Here is a 14,565-nt window from a genome sequence, read left to right on the forward strand (position 1 = left end):
GACCCACTCGCACCGCATGAGGTGAGTGACAGGCCTGAATGTTTAATCGCCTCTCATCCTCTCTCCGAGGTGGTGGCTATCGGCACGTCAGGTCTGCCTCAAATCCATTCATAGCTTCTGCCTCATTGGCACAATTAGACAGGGATAAGCCTTTGATTAATTGACCTGGGCCTTCTTCTCATCACTCCAGAGCTGAAAAGGCCCTTATCTGGATCATAAGGTTCTTTATCCTCCTTCTGAGTGACGAGAATTAAAGATATTGGCAGCTAGCTACCCTGCAAGTACCGCTACAGTACTCCGTTACATCATTACATAATCATTAATAGACTCATACTCTCAATCAAATGTACTATGGACACTGTTATTGCAGTGTAATAGACTTTAAGTGTGTAAGTAAAACCTCTGTGTTTTAATTGTGTTTTAGGATTCATGTAGTGGATATCAATCTGTAAATCTGTCTACAAGGTCTATTTTAAAAAGAGACCTGTACAGGTCGATACAGGTACAAAAGTGAAGGAATAGTACCCCCTTCTGGTCTTAGCTAGCAGGCTGAATCTCTACTTAGTAAGATATAATAAGTAATAGTAGTTTATTTATTTTTTTAATTACCAATAAATAGTCAGATTGAAAAAGTCCCGTATTCCTAAAGTGTCTCAGAGTAGGAGTGCTAATCTAGAATCAGGTCCCACCTGGTCATGTAATCGTGTTATGTCTGTTATGATCTAAAAGGTATACTGATCCTAGATCAGCACTCAGATGGGAAAGGGGATACCTAGTCAGTTGCACAACTGAATGCATTCAACCAAAATGTATCTTTTGATGGCTCTGGGATTCAAACCAGCGACCTTTCGGTTACTGGCCCCAATGCCCATCTTAGCCAGACGTGGCCTACTTGTATAGAGGCACACTGGTGCCAAAGTTGTTTGCCACAAAATTCTAAGCTAACAATAGTTGCTGGACTGGACCTCCCATAAGCAAGCCTGAGGCGACAGTGTCCCAGGACACCTGCCTTGAGTGTATAATATGAACACTGGCCTCCTTCAGGACCAACATGTACATGAGATACTGTGTTATATCTAGGACCCCGGTCCAGAGCTTTTGCTGGTCAGGTCATGTGGTCGGGAAAACCTCAGGGATTAAAACAGTGACAACGTTTATTGGCAATGTAATGTACTCAGCATACCATGTAATGTCAGGTCATGTCAAATGAAGTTACATGCCTAAAGGGTCAATTGTGGTGACATCCTTTTTTGGATATGTCATTTTTTTATTCAACTTTGTGGCTTTAGAAACTGTCATGACAGTGTTGTAGACACTCATGCCATGTCAAACAACCCAGTCAGTATGGTACAGCAACAGTATGGCACAGCAAAGTGAGCCATAGAATAGATAGAAATATAATTCCTAGAACAGTAATCCCCTTTCAAGTCAATGGGTGGGTGATGGTTGGGATTGTATTTCTATAGTGTGTGCAGCAGTAGGTAAGTACCTCCTCCTGGTCCAACATGTAGAGCTGATTTCCGGAGATCACACAGAGACGGGGGTTCCAGTCGGGGCGGTCGTAGGAGGGAGCGGCAAAGGAAGGGGCATGGGGGCGATAGGAGGGGGGGACGGCACACCTCGCATCTGGAGAGGAGAGAGAACAAGGGGAGAGGGACGGAGAGAGGGGAGTGGGGTCAGTTAGGGTGACTCGACGGTGGAGGACATGCCAGAACATGCCCGTCGTCAGATGGTTGACGTTAACTTGTTTATGTTTGCAAGCTGGTACGTCCGCATCAGTTGAATCCAAAGCACTGAAAATGCAATGTGACTTCTTCACATGTTGTCCACATTTCACGCATAACAACAATGCTCAATGAAAGAAGTGGACAAATTCATCTAGGACTGGTCCATTACGCAGTAAATAACTCACCAATCAATGCACTCATTCAGAGAAAATCACACACTTTCTACAGAGTTGAATTATTATTACGATTTGTAACCATAGCCTAAAATGTGGATAAAAGGATTGGATGAAAGGGTCTGCTACATCAGAGGTTCCCAAAATGGGGTCTGCGGAAGAGGTACTGCCGTGGCCAGATCTCTAAATATGTATAAAATAAATAATTACATTTTTTTTTCAATGAATATTGTTACAATAATCGATTAAACAAATTTTGGCCCAGGGATTCGTTTAGAGGGTCTAATTAATACAATAAAATGTCATTATTATTCATCTACAATGTAGGTTCTTATTAACCATGGGCAACAAGGCCTGGGAGGCTCACAGGGATATCCATCAATTATTCATTTTTCAACTCAATACTTCTTTGTTTTGAACATGAATGCACTTTAATTTAACCTTTAAAACGGAAAAGTTTTCTCTCTGCCTATGATATATAAAAAAATATGAATTGCATGAAATTAGCTTGAAAACGGGAAAAAAAACATCTTCGATGCCACGTGGCGGGCTATTTAAATGTTCTTTCCCTGGGGCCGAGACTTCGCCCAGCCATGCACTGCAGACAGCACAGTAAAACGTCTCCTTCTATGCCATTTGTATCGCACTGCGACTTGTGTTATGGTTTAAGGCGGTCCTTGATGGATTTGCTATCACAAAAGGGGTCCCCGGACCCAGAAAGTTCAGAAAACCCTGTGCTAAATGACCGTATCTTCATACTACATCGCTAATTCCATCAGTTTCATAATCCCTCTGCCCTGCACACGCCTTTGTTCGTCCCCAGGTTCCCCCTCTGACCAGACGGCCATAACAGACAGGCAGCTCTTCAGACAGACCCTGGGTCCTGAAGCAGAAGGGCCGTGGCATGAAACAGAGCAAAATAAGCTTTGTGATCCACTACAACTGCTGGAGTCAATTAGCCAAGCTCTGGTTTCAGTCAGCATGATGCTAGGTCACTCAGAAATAACCAGGGCATGGCTCTTTGTCTTTTTCACTATCTTTCGTAGTCTCCAATTCCTAGTGTGTCTCTTTATCACTCCTACTCACTCTGCCCATCCATCTGCTTCTCCTTCTCTCATCTGTCTCCATTACTTCATGTCTTTCTTGTATTGACCTTCCTATTCGTCTTTCCTCCAGTCTCTTTCCATGTTCCCCTCTTTCATATTTCTTTCTCTTTTCCCTCTAAGTTATGTCAGGGGCTATGTTAATGTTTTCATCAAAACTCTTTTGATATCCCTTCCCTTCGCCTCGTTTTTACGTCAACCAGAATGTTAAGCAAACATCTCAACACTATTCTCACTCCAGACAGCCTTGTGTTGTGAATTCACAGACACCCTCAACAAGGCCGGAAACAAGCCCTCGACGAGAGGTTAGCCAAAGTGACATTCCCCACTCCCCACTCCTCACACCAAGACTATTTTCACAATTCACACACATCATATCTGCAGATTGTACAAGTCCCAGAGACCCTCTAACACACTTTATTTAACCCTTACATCTTGTAGATGGTACAAATAACGGCTATCTAGTGTCTACCTCTTCAATTTCCAGACAGCACACTTTAACCCTTTGCATATTTCCCCATGTTTGAGAAAGGAAAGGCCCCTGCAGGTTGAATGATGTAACAGGCCCTGACTCGGCTGAGACACGGCACAGTCGGCACACTCACCGCAGCGTGCCATGCTGTCCATTTGACACTATGCCAAAAACAGAGCCACTCCGACCCTGAAAACAGGCCTACTTCAGCCAAACAACCCTGTCAGAACCTTTATTTTACAATAAAAGCTTTCTCAAATATTCACTATATTCACATATATTCACACTTGTATCCCCACCAAGTAGGGAGGCAAGCACAAAAGGCAATCTGTCTAATTGTAGCGAATACAGCTGAGTTGATGTTTTATATTCAAGTTTAATTATGAATAAAGCTGCTCTTGAAATATAAATGAGTTGCTAAACAAGCAAAGCTTATTAAGGGGATCACAGTGGTAGAATCCAAGGTATGAGTCATTGTACGATATGAAGAGAGATTACATAACCTTGATTTCAACCTCTAAGTCACTTTTCACTCATGGACTCACAGTCACAGTGTCCATTGTGACTGAGCCTCCTAGGGGTTTTCATGTACACTCACATATCATTAAGAATTTGACCAAATCACAAAATCTAGGCCGTGAATATAGGCCAGGGCATGGAGGGATCTTTTAATATACAGTACCAGTCAAAAGTTTGGACACACCTACTCATTCAAGGGCTTTTATTTTTTTATTTTTTTACTATTTTCTACATTTTATAATAATAGTGAAAACATCAAAACTATGAAAAAACACATATGGAATCTTGTAGTAACCCAACAATATATTTGAGATTTGAGATTCATCAAAGTACCCACCCTTTGCCTTGATGACAGCTTTGCATACTTTTGGCATTCCCTCAACTAGCATCATGAGGTAGTTAGTTACCTGGAATGCATTTCAATTAACAGGTTCGCTTTGTTAAAAGTTAATTTGTGGAATTGATTTCCTTCTTAATGCTTTGTGTTGTGACAAGATAGAGGTGGTATACAGAAGATAGCGCTATTTGGTAAAAGACCAAGTCCATATTATGGCAAGAACAGCTCAGATAAGCAAAGAGAAACGACAGTCCATCCTTACTTTAAGACATGAATGTCAGTCAATGCGGAAAATTTCAAGAACTTCAACCATCAAGCGCTATGATGAAACTGGCTCTCATGAGGACCGCCACAGGAAAGGAAGACCCATAGTTACCACTGCTGCAGAAGATAAGTTCATTAAAGTTAACTGCACCTCAGATTGCAGCTCAATAAATGCTTCACAGAGTTCAAGTAACAGACACATCTCAACATCAACTGTTCAGAGGAGACTACGTGAATCAGGCCTTCATGGTCGAATTGCTGCAAAGAAATCACTACTAAAGGACACCAATGAGAAAAAGAGACTTGCTTGGGCCAAGAAACAAGAGCAATGGGTGGGAGACTGGTAGAAATCTGTCCTTTGGTCTGATGAGTCCAAATTTGAGATTTCTGGTTCTAACCGCTGTGTCTTTGTGAGACGCAGAGTAGGTGAACAGATGATCTCTGCATGTGTGTTTCGCACTGTGAAGCATGGAGGAGGAGGTGTGATAGTGTGGGGGTGCTTTGCTTGTGACACTGTCAGTGATATATTTAGAATTCAAGGCACACTTAACCAGCATGGCTACCACAGCATTCTGCAGCGATATGCCATCCCATCTGGTTTGCGCTTAGTGGGACTATCATTTATTTTTCAACAGGACAATAACCCAGCACACCTCCAGGCTGTGGCTATATTTGAACACTTTTTTGGTTACTACATGATTCCATATGTGATATTTCATAGTTAAGATGTCTTCACTATTATTCTAAAATGTAGAAAACAGTACAAAATAAAGAAAAACCCATGAATGAATAGGTGTGCCCAAACTTTTGACTGGTAGTGTATATATACAGTTGAAGTCGGAAGTTTACATACACCTTGCCAATTTAAACTCAGTTTTTCACAATTCCTGACATTTAATCCTAGTAAAAATTCCCTGTCTTAGGTCAGTTAGGATCACCACTTTATTTTAAGAATGTGAAAAGTCAGAATAATAGTAGTAGAGAATGATTTATTTCAGCTTTTAGTTCTTTCATCACATTCCCAGTAGGTTAGAAGTTTACATACACTCAATTAGTATTTGGTAGCATTGTCTTGAAATTGTTTAACTTGCATCAAACGTTTTGGGTAGCCTTCCACAAGCTTCCCACAATAAATTGGGTGAATTTTGGCCCATTACTCCTGACAGAGCTGGTGTAACCGAGTCAGGTTTGTAGGCCTCCTTGCTCGCACACATTTTCAGTTCTGACCACAGATTTTCTATAGAATTGAGGTCAGGGCTTTGTGATGGCCACTCCAATACCTTGACTTTGTTGTCCTTAAGCCATTTTGCCACAACTTTGTAAGTATGCTTGGGGTCATTGTCCATTTGGAAGACCCATTTGCGACCAAGCTTTAACTTCCTGATTGATGTCTTAAGATGCTGCTTCAATATATCCACATCATTTTCCACCCTCATGATGCCATCTATTTTGTGAAGTGCACCAGTCCTTCCTGCAGCAAAGCACCTCCAAAACATGATGCTGCCACCCCCGTGCTTCATGGTTGGGATGGTGTTCTTCAGCTTGCAAGCCTCCCCCTTTTTCCTCCATTATGGCCAAACAGTTCTATTTTTGTTTCATCAGACCAGAGGACATTTCTCCAGAAAGTACAATATTTGTCCCCATGTGCAGTTGCAAACCGTAGTCTGGCTTTTTATGGCAGTTTTGGAGCAGTGGCTTCTTCCTTGCTGAGCGGCCTTTCAGGTTATGTCGATATAGGACTCCTTTTACTGTGGATATAGATACATTTGTACCTGTTTCCTCCAGCATCTTCACAAGGTCCTTTGCTGTTGTTCTCGGATTGATTTGCACTTTTCGCACCAAAGTACGTTCATCTCTAGGAGACAGAACGCGTCTCCTTCCTGAGAGGTATAACGGTTGCTTGGTCCCATGGTTTTATACTTGCGTACTTGTGTTTGTATAGATGAATGTGGTACCTTCAGGCATTTGGAAATTTCTCCCAAGGATGAACCAGACTTGTGGAGGACTACAATTTTTTTTCTGAGGTCTTGGCTGATTTCTTTTGATTTTCCTATGATGTCAAGCAAAGAGGCACTGAGTTTGAAGGTAGGCCTTCAAATACATCCATAGGTACACCTCCAATTGACTCAAATGATGTCAATTAGCCTATCAGAAGCTTCTAAAGCCATTATATATTTTTCTGGAATTTTCCAAGCTGTTTAAAGGCATAGTCAACTTAGTGTATGTAAACTTCTGACCCACTGGAATTGTGATACAGTGAATTATAACTGAAATAATCTGTCTGTAAACAATTGTTGGAAAAATTAGTAGTTGTCCTAACTGACTTTAAAAACTGAGTTTTTATGACTCCAACTCGAGTGTATGTAAACTTCTGACTTCAGTGGTATATATATATATATATTTAAATCTTTCTCATCTCTGACAATGGCATGGAGAAATGTACAGACCATATTATCCTGTCCTGCAGCTAAAATGATGTACTTCCTTGTACGTGGATGTTCACTTGTTTAGCAGTTGAAGTGTTACTTTTTCATGTGGAAAGTATAAAGAGCTGGTGTCGGAAAATGTTTCTGTATTGAGACTAATACCGTATATCAATTCGATCATCATTATGAGCATGTCAATCACCATCATCTTTACTGCAGACGACATATAGCCTAAATTCCAAGGCCCAGGAATCCCAATGCCCAGGAATCCCAAGGCCCACGAGTGTGACACTAGTCCGTGTCCTTCAGAGACACATTGGACAGGGAGAGAGAAAGCCTTTGACGATAAACCTTATAGACCGACAGCAGCATACTTCATGAAAGTCACAATGTTGTGGATCCACTGGGGAAATCGGTGACTCATTCCCATAATATGTGCTCCAGCTACAATCTGTACCTCCACCTTCATTCCTCATCATCTGAAAAACCTTGGAGGGAATTGTGCGGCCCAATCTAGGTGGGCTAGTTCTGTGTTATAAATATGAAAAAAACACTGTATTCACATTCTCTTGTTGACGCTCTCAGAATGTGCTGAGGTCTGTCTCTGTAACGCCATTTATTTCTGCCTTCCTTTGCAGTTTGCCAAGGAGCCGAGCAGCCGTCAGATGACTGGTCAGCTTTATTCAACGTTGTCATTACTGAGCCCGACAGGGGTAATGTTCATTTATACATATCACTAAGCTCTAAAACAGCGCTAAAAATAAACATGCATTATCCTCAGGTCGCCCGGGTCGGGCGACGTACCAACGCCAGTGTAGCCTTGTTGGTTACTTTCAAGGCAAATAAGCACAATGTACTGTACAGTATGTACACATTTGATACATTACTTGGTGCCCACGTAGCATTTATATCACATCATTCGGAATCAATAGGGGTATCCTACCATTCCATATTCTATGAATGCTTTTGGATTTATTGCCCAGATTTGATGTATTTATGAAAATATACACTGGTCTATAATGGTGTTCTTTAATATGCTGATTCAGGGCATTTAGTACATGGCCTTCAGTGTCATGAGAGACGTCAAATGTCAGGGATGTGTCACAATGGGCCTCAATGAATAGGTGAACACAGAGGTCCGCACTACACTGACACCTCACAGTCCTGTGTGTGTGCGTGCGTGTGTGTGTCTGTCTGTGTGTGTGTGTGTCTGTCTGTGTGCATTCTCACCTGTCAGATCATTCACTCAGCCCTTTCCCGGGCCAGCAGGGCTCCCCACTACCACGCATTTGTCCACACGGCGTCACTGTTGCTGCACTTTACGTGTGAATCCGCCCCCAACTCCACACACAGGAAACAAGGTTACTGCCCAAGAGATGTCACTTCCGAAACACCCACTCTTGCTCGCTCGCGCTCTTTCCCTCACGCCCCCAGCCTATTGCCATGACAACCGAGAAAAGAATAGAATATAAGTGAGTGTTAAAGAGACAGATGATCAGAGACGAGGAGAAAGTGAAGAAGAGATGGAGGAAAAGGGAAAGATTGAGAGGGAGAATAGTAGAAGTGGGGAGACCGCAGGGAACGAGATAGACAGGGGGAGAGAGGAGTAGACAGGGAGAAAATGAGTGGGAGGAGGGAAGGATGGACGATAGGAGAGATAGAAAGAAGGGGAAGAGGAGGGAAGCGATGGGATGATCTGGGGATAGGAAGAGAGGAGAGGTGAATAACTGGAGATGCTGAGAAGAAGGAGAGAGATAAATGAAGTGATGAGAGAGGGAAAAAGGGAAGGAGGATACTTTTTTTGGGAAAAGGGAGCCCACATCTTGTTCCCATAGCAACCCAGCCATCCATGAAAAACGGACTTGTTCCTCCCTCCCTCTCGCTCTCTCTCTGATGCGCACGCGCACATCTTTTCTGTCCATCTATCTATCTACACACTATAGACATAAGTTGGTGGTGAGCAATACTGTATATGGGTAAAAGTATCCTTATACGGCTGTGTAAAATACATCAACGGATATCCCAGTCCAATACGTTCAATACTGTTACTGTAAGACAACATAAGATGAGGAAACAAGATCTATATATTCATAAGCAAGCCGTCTGCTTGAATATATGGCGGTAATAAAATTGAATTATAATATTTAAAGGTGAAATCAATGTTCCGATCATCCTATTATGAATCAAAATTAAATTAAACTTTCCCACAAACTCCCTGGCAGCCTCCCCCATCTCCCCACCATCTACTGCTCCCCTCTCCCTTCCACCCATCTGTCTCTCAGTCCCCCACTTCCACAGCCCATGTCTCTCTCTTTCTCTCTTCCTCACTCTCTCTCACACATTTATCTCCTACTGTCCCCCTTCTCCCACTCTACCCGTCTCCCTTTCACTTGTCTCATGCTCTCCTCCCTGCCTCTCGTTACCATCGTCTCTCTCACTGCCACACATCTCTCGCTCGCTCTCTCTCCATTCCCATCCCTCCTCCAGGATGCTAGAGCAGTAGGGTGGAATGACTGCACTGCCAGTAACAGAGTTGGGTTGGCTTATTAGAGTGTACAGTATCACTCTCTCTCTCTCCTTTCCCTTCACTTGACTATTCCACGGGGCTACACAGCAATCCCCAAAGTTGTGCTGCAAAACTCTCTTTACTTAGGGCTTGAATAACATCTATAGGAAATGAGATGCAGGATTGCTTTGTCTGCTAACTCTTCATGGTGATGTGCTGTTCTGCCCTGTCAACCTGTGTGAAGGTGATATTCAATGTGCTGAGTATAGAGAAAATATAAATGAATGGGACTCGTGTGTGTGTGTGTGTGTGTGTGTGTGTGTGTGTGTGTGTGTGTGTGTGTGTGTGTGTGTGTGTGTGTGTGTGTGTGTGTGTGTGTGTGTGTGTGTGTGTGTGTGTGTGTGTGTGTGTGTGTGTGTGTGTGTGTGCGTGCGTGCGTGCGTGCGTGCGTGCGTGAATTACTGTGAATACAAAACCACAGTGATCCACACACGTCTATCATCTATTATGATGTGTTCTCCCGTCTCTTCTCTCTGTTTGTATATCCTGTCTCATGTCACATGTGAGGGGTGCTCCACTGAGAGAAAGCAGGTCAAGCCTTTGGTCCTCAGAGATAAATAATAATTATAGTGATCTGTCCTCAATCCAGAGATAGACTAAGAACTGTGTCATTGTTATATTACCAAAAATGGCAATCTCTCAAACTCCTACACAGCTTAACTCACCTCGTCTGACAGACAGAGGAGTGGCGGGGAGTCTGACTGGGAGGCCCTCTGTTGCCCTGGGTGGAATTATGAAAGAACCTTCTGATTGAGAAAAAGCCAGAGGTGTCTTGGATCAGAGGTATCTGGGGTATTTCATGGCACCGTTTTGCCTCCTTGATTTTGACAGATCAACGCAATGATGTCTGAGTAGGAATCAACAGAGACCATCTAAATGGATTTTAGTTATGGGTTTTCTGCTTTCACTTCATCACCAAGATGTCTGTCATGTTCAGTGGGTGTCTGAAATGATTCACACCCTTGATAAAGATGAGCAAAAATTACTGTACAAAATAAATAACTCAAATCCTGAAAAGGGAAATTAGATTGTTTTATACTAATACAATTGTTCAGAGAAATATATTTTGTTTAACAAGTAATAAAAAACAATCACAAAAAGGTAGGGGTCAAATTATCGACACCCCTGTTTTCAATACCATTCAATACCTCACCTTGTGAGGATAACGGCACTGAGCCTTTTTCCAAAATGATTTCTGAGATTGGAGAACACATTGAGAGGGATCTTAGACCATTCCTCCATCCAGAATCTTTCCAGATCCTTGATATCTGTCACGTACGTGAGGAGAGACGGGCCAAGACGCAGCGGATGTAGAATTCCACATATTTATTATAAAGTGAAACTTTATAGCAAAAACAAAACAATAAATCAATAAACTAACAACCAAACATGACACGCGGTGCACATGCACAAAACACAAAATAATATCCCACAAACACAGGTGGGAAAAATGCTACCTAAATATGATCCCCAATTAGAGACAATCATTATCAGCTGCCTCTAATTGGGAATCATACGAATCACCAACATAGAAAAATAAACTAGAACACCAACTAGAAATAATAAACTAGAATACCCCCAGTCACGCCCTGACCAACAAGACCATAGAGAAACAAGGGCTCTCTATGGTCAGGGCGTGACAATATATTTTCTCTGCGCTTATGGACGGCCGTCTTCAATTCAAACCACAGGTTTTCAATGGGGGTCATGTCCGGAAACTGGTTTTGTTGATTTAGATTTTGTGATCAATTAACAATTTCTTTGTGGATTTTGATGTGTGCTTGTGGTTATTGTTTTGCTGTAAGATCGACTTGCTGGAATATCCAACTGTGGCCAAGTTTCAGCCTCCTGGCAGAAGCAATCAGGTTTTTGGCTGAAATGTCCTGGTACTGAGTGAAGTTCATAATGCCTTAAGACTTGAGACAATTGAGAAATGGATTGTGTAAGTGTGCCATTCAAAGGTTGAATAGGCAAGACAAAATATTTAAGTGCCTTTGAAAGGGGTATGGTAGTAGATGCCTGGTGCACCGGTTTTCCTGTGTGTATCAAGAATGGCCAACCACCCAAAGGACATCCAGTCAACTTTGCACAACTGTAGGAAGCATGGGAGTCAACATGGTCCAGCCCTGTGGAACGCTTTCGACACCTTGTATAGTCCATGCCCTGACGAATTAAGACTTTTCTGAGGGCAAAGGGGGTGCAACTCAATATTAGGAAAGTGTTCCTAATGTTTGTACACTCAGTGTATATAATTCAATATCTTTTCTCCATGCTTTCTATCTGGTTTGGGTCATTTAAGTTGACACTGAAACTGTTTCTATCCAATAACTTACCACTTAGATGGACCACCTAAGAATTTTCTATACAAAAAACTTCTGTAATTTGCTCCAATGACTGTAATTTCCTCTATAATAAAGGGATAGTTCGAGATTTTTGCAATGATGCCTTTTATATACTTCCCTAGAGTCGCCTGAACAGGACTCAGTCATTGCACTTTTTTCTCATGCTGGACGCAGAAACATAAAAATGGTATGCACAATGGTACTCTGCTGCAGCTAGTGGAAATTCCCCAAATAGTTTTTTTTCACAGAAAAAAATTCCCAAAATGATTTCCCCCAAAGAATATATTTTAAAAAAATGCGGACCCCCTGCAGCACCTCTGCGGACCCTAGTTTGAAACCCCCTGAATTAAGAAACAGCTCAGAGCTCACCTCAGAATTTTCTACAGTGCCCACGCTAACACATTAACACGAATGGACATATGCCTTCCATGGCAAAAAAACTTCCCAATCTCAGCAGGATCTACTAGCAGCAGGCTACCAGAACAAAGCAGCCCCTACTGCCAGATGCTATTTACTAATATAATTACTTTGAATTAGGTTTTAAATGAGAAGTGTAAGGGATGAGATAGTAAGACAAACCCTAACGGAGTCCCAGACACTCTTAGACTTGACTGTGCATCTTACCACATGTTATCTCATCCCTTTTTGTACTAAAACAAATACAGTAAAATTGTACTTTGGCATCCAAGACCACTCTATGTGTGTGAATTGCCTGCTTCAGGTATAAACACTGCAATAGCTTCATTCATTATGTAAGTCAGCTTTTCTTATTTTTGTTTGTTCTCCTCATCTTTCTCCGGATGTTCAAATGTTCCGACATTCAGAGATCTACATCACCCCAATTACCTTAACACAACCCCTTCCGCTGACTGAACCAATCAGATCACTCAATTGACACAAATAGTTATACAACTTCCGGTGTCATCATGGTATCAGTGGTCATGTCGTGACACATTTTCTGTCTGCGTGACAGTAGCTGTACAGAAGCTACTGATCTGAAAGGACAAGAAAAGGGACTTGAGTAGACAAGATTAACTTCTGTACAAGATTAACTTACCAATCAAATGCATGCCAAATACAGAACTTTTTGCTCCATAAAGTAGTCTCCCTGTTTCCCTGTTTTTTCCATTCAAAAAACTTTAGTGACTTGGATAACTGATCTCAATCTCAATCCCAAGTCACTAAAGTTTTTTTTGAATGGAAAAAAAGGTATATTCTTGAATGAAAACATCATTCAGGTATGTATCTGTATGACTTCAAACAGGTAAATTTGCTATTTTTTGTCGTTGTTAAAGTCCCTTATGCCCAAGTCCCTTACATGTAACTTTATCTTGCACAAATATGTGTGCTTTCTCTCTTTTTTTAAAATGTAGTAGTTACTATCTTGTCTCATCGCTACATTGCTCGGGAGAGACGAAGGTCGAAACACAAGCCGCACTGCTTCTTAACACAGCGTGCATCCAACCCGGAAACCAGCCGCACCAATGCGTCGGAGGAAACACCGTGCACCTGGCGTCCTTGGTTGGTGCGCACTGCGCCCGGCCTGTCACAGGAGTCGCTGGTGTGTGATGAGACCGGCCAAGCCTTCCCTAACCCGGATGATGCTAGGCCGATTGTGCATCGCACCATGGACCTCCCAGTCGCGGCCGGCTGCGACAGAGCCTGGGCGCGAACCCAGGGTCTCTGGTGGCACAGCTAGCGCTGCGATGCAGTGCCCTAGAACCCCTGCGCCACCTGGGAGGCCCGCTTTCTCTCTTTTTTACTCTCTCATGTGAAAAAGGTCAACCAAACTGTTGCAGAGCACTGATACACTACCTCTGCATTCAGCACCACTGAAGTGGACAGCGACTGAATCGGTATTCTGAAGTTCTGCCCCACATGTCAGTGGAAAGTGACTGTGTATAGTCTATGTCAGTGTGGAATGATGGTAAGGCCATTATACTTTAACCTAGAAAGGAAACTATACTGAACAAAACATGAAACAATCAATTCCCTAATCCATGGAATCCACATGACTGGGAACAGAGATATGCATCTCTTGTCACAGACCCCTTAAAGAAAAGGAAGTGGAGTGGATAAGAAAACCAGTCCGTATCTGGTGTGACCATCATTTGCCTCATGCAGCCGTTTGCCTCAGGCAGACGTACTGCCAAATTCTGTAAATTACGTTGGAGGTGGCTTATGTTAGAGAAATTAACATTCAATTATCTGGCAGCAGCTCTGGTGGACATTCCTGCAGTCAGCATACCAATTGCAGGCTCTCTCAAAACTTGAGATATCTGTGGCATTGTGTTGGGTGACAAAACTGCACATTTTAGAGTGGCCTTTTTATGTCCCCAGCACAAGGTGCACCTGTGTAATGATCATGCCGTTTAATCAGCTTCTTGATATGCTACACCTGTCAGGTGGATGGATTATCTTGGCAAAAGAGAAATGCTCACTAACAGGGATGTAAACTAATTTGTGCACACAATTAGCTTTTGTGCATTTGGAAAATGTATGGGATATTTTATTTCAGCTCATGAAACATGGGACAAACACTTTACATGCTGCGTTTATATTTTTGTTCAGTCCATATAACCCTGTGTGGCATGTTCTTCATCTCAAACCAGGGGTTATCCAGTTTTGACATCCCG

The 14,565-nt window shown here is 42.4% G+C and overlaps 1 protein-coding gene across 1 annotated transcript in view; it reads right to left on the reverse strand.

Annotated features, from left to right (window-relative positions):
* The window catches only part of LOC139392655 (ras/Rap GTPase-activating protein SynGAP-like), a 91,166-nt gene extending 89,623 nt beyond the window's left edge, over window positions 1-1,543 (reverse strand). Inside the window, exon 1 of the mRNA XM_071140799.1 lies at window positions 1,490-1,543. Coding sequence (XP_070996900.1) covers window positions 1,490-1,507 — 18 coding nt within the window. The 5' untranslated portion in view covers window positions 1,508-1,543. The remainder of the gene's footprint in view (window positions 1-1,489) is intronic.
* Window positions 1,544-14,565: the final 13,022 nt, after the last annotated feature.

The sequence above is a fragment of the Oncorhynchus clarkii genome, chromosome 3, assembly GCF_045791955.1.
Source record: "Oncorhynchus clarkii lewisi isolate Uvic-CL-2024 chromosome 3, UVic_Ocla_1.0, whole genome shotgun sequence".
Classification (NCBI taxonomy): Eukaryota; Metazoa; Chordata; class Actinopteri; order Salmoniformes; family Salmonidae; genus Oncorhynchus; species Oncorhynchus clarkii.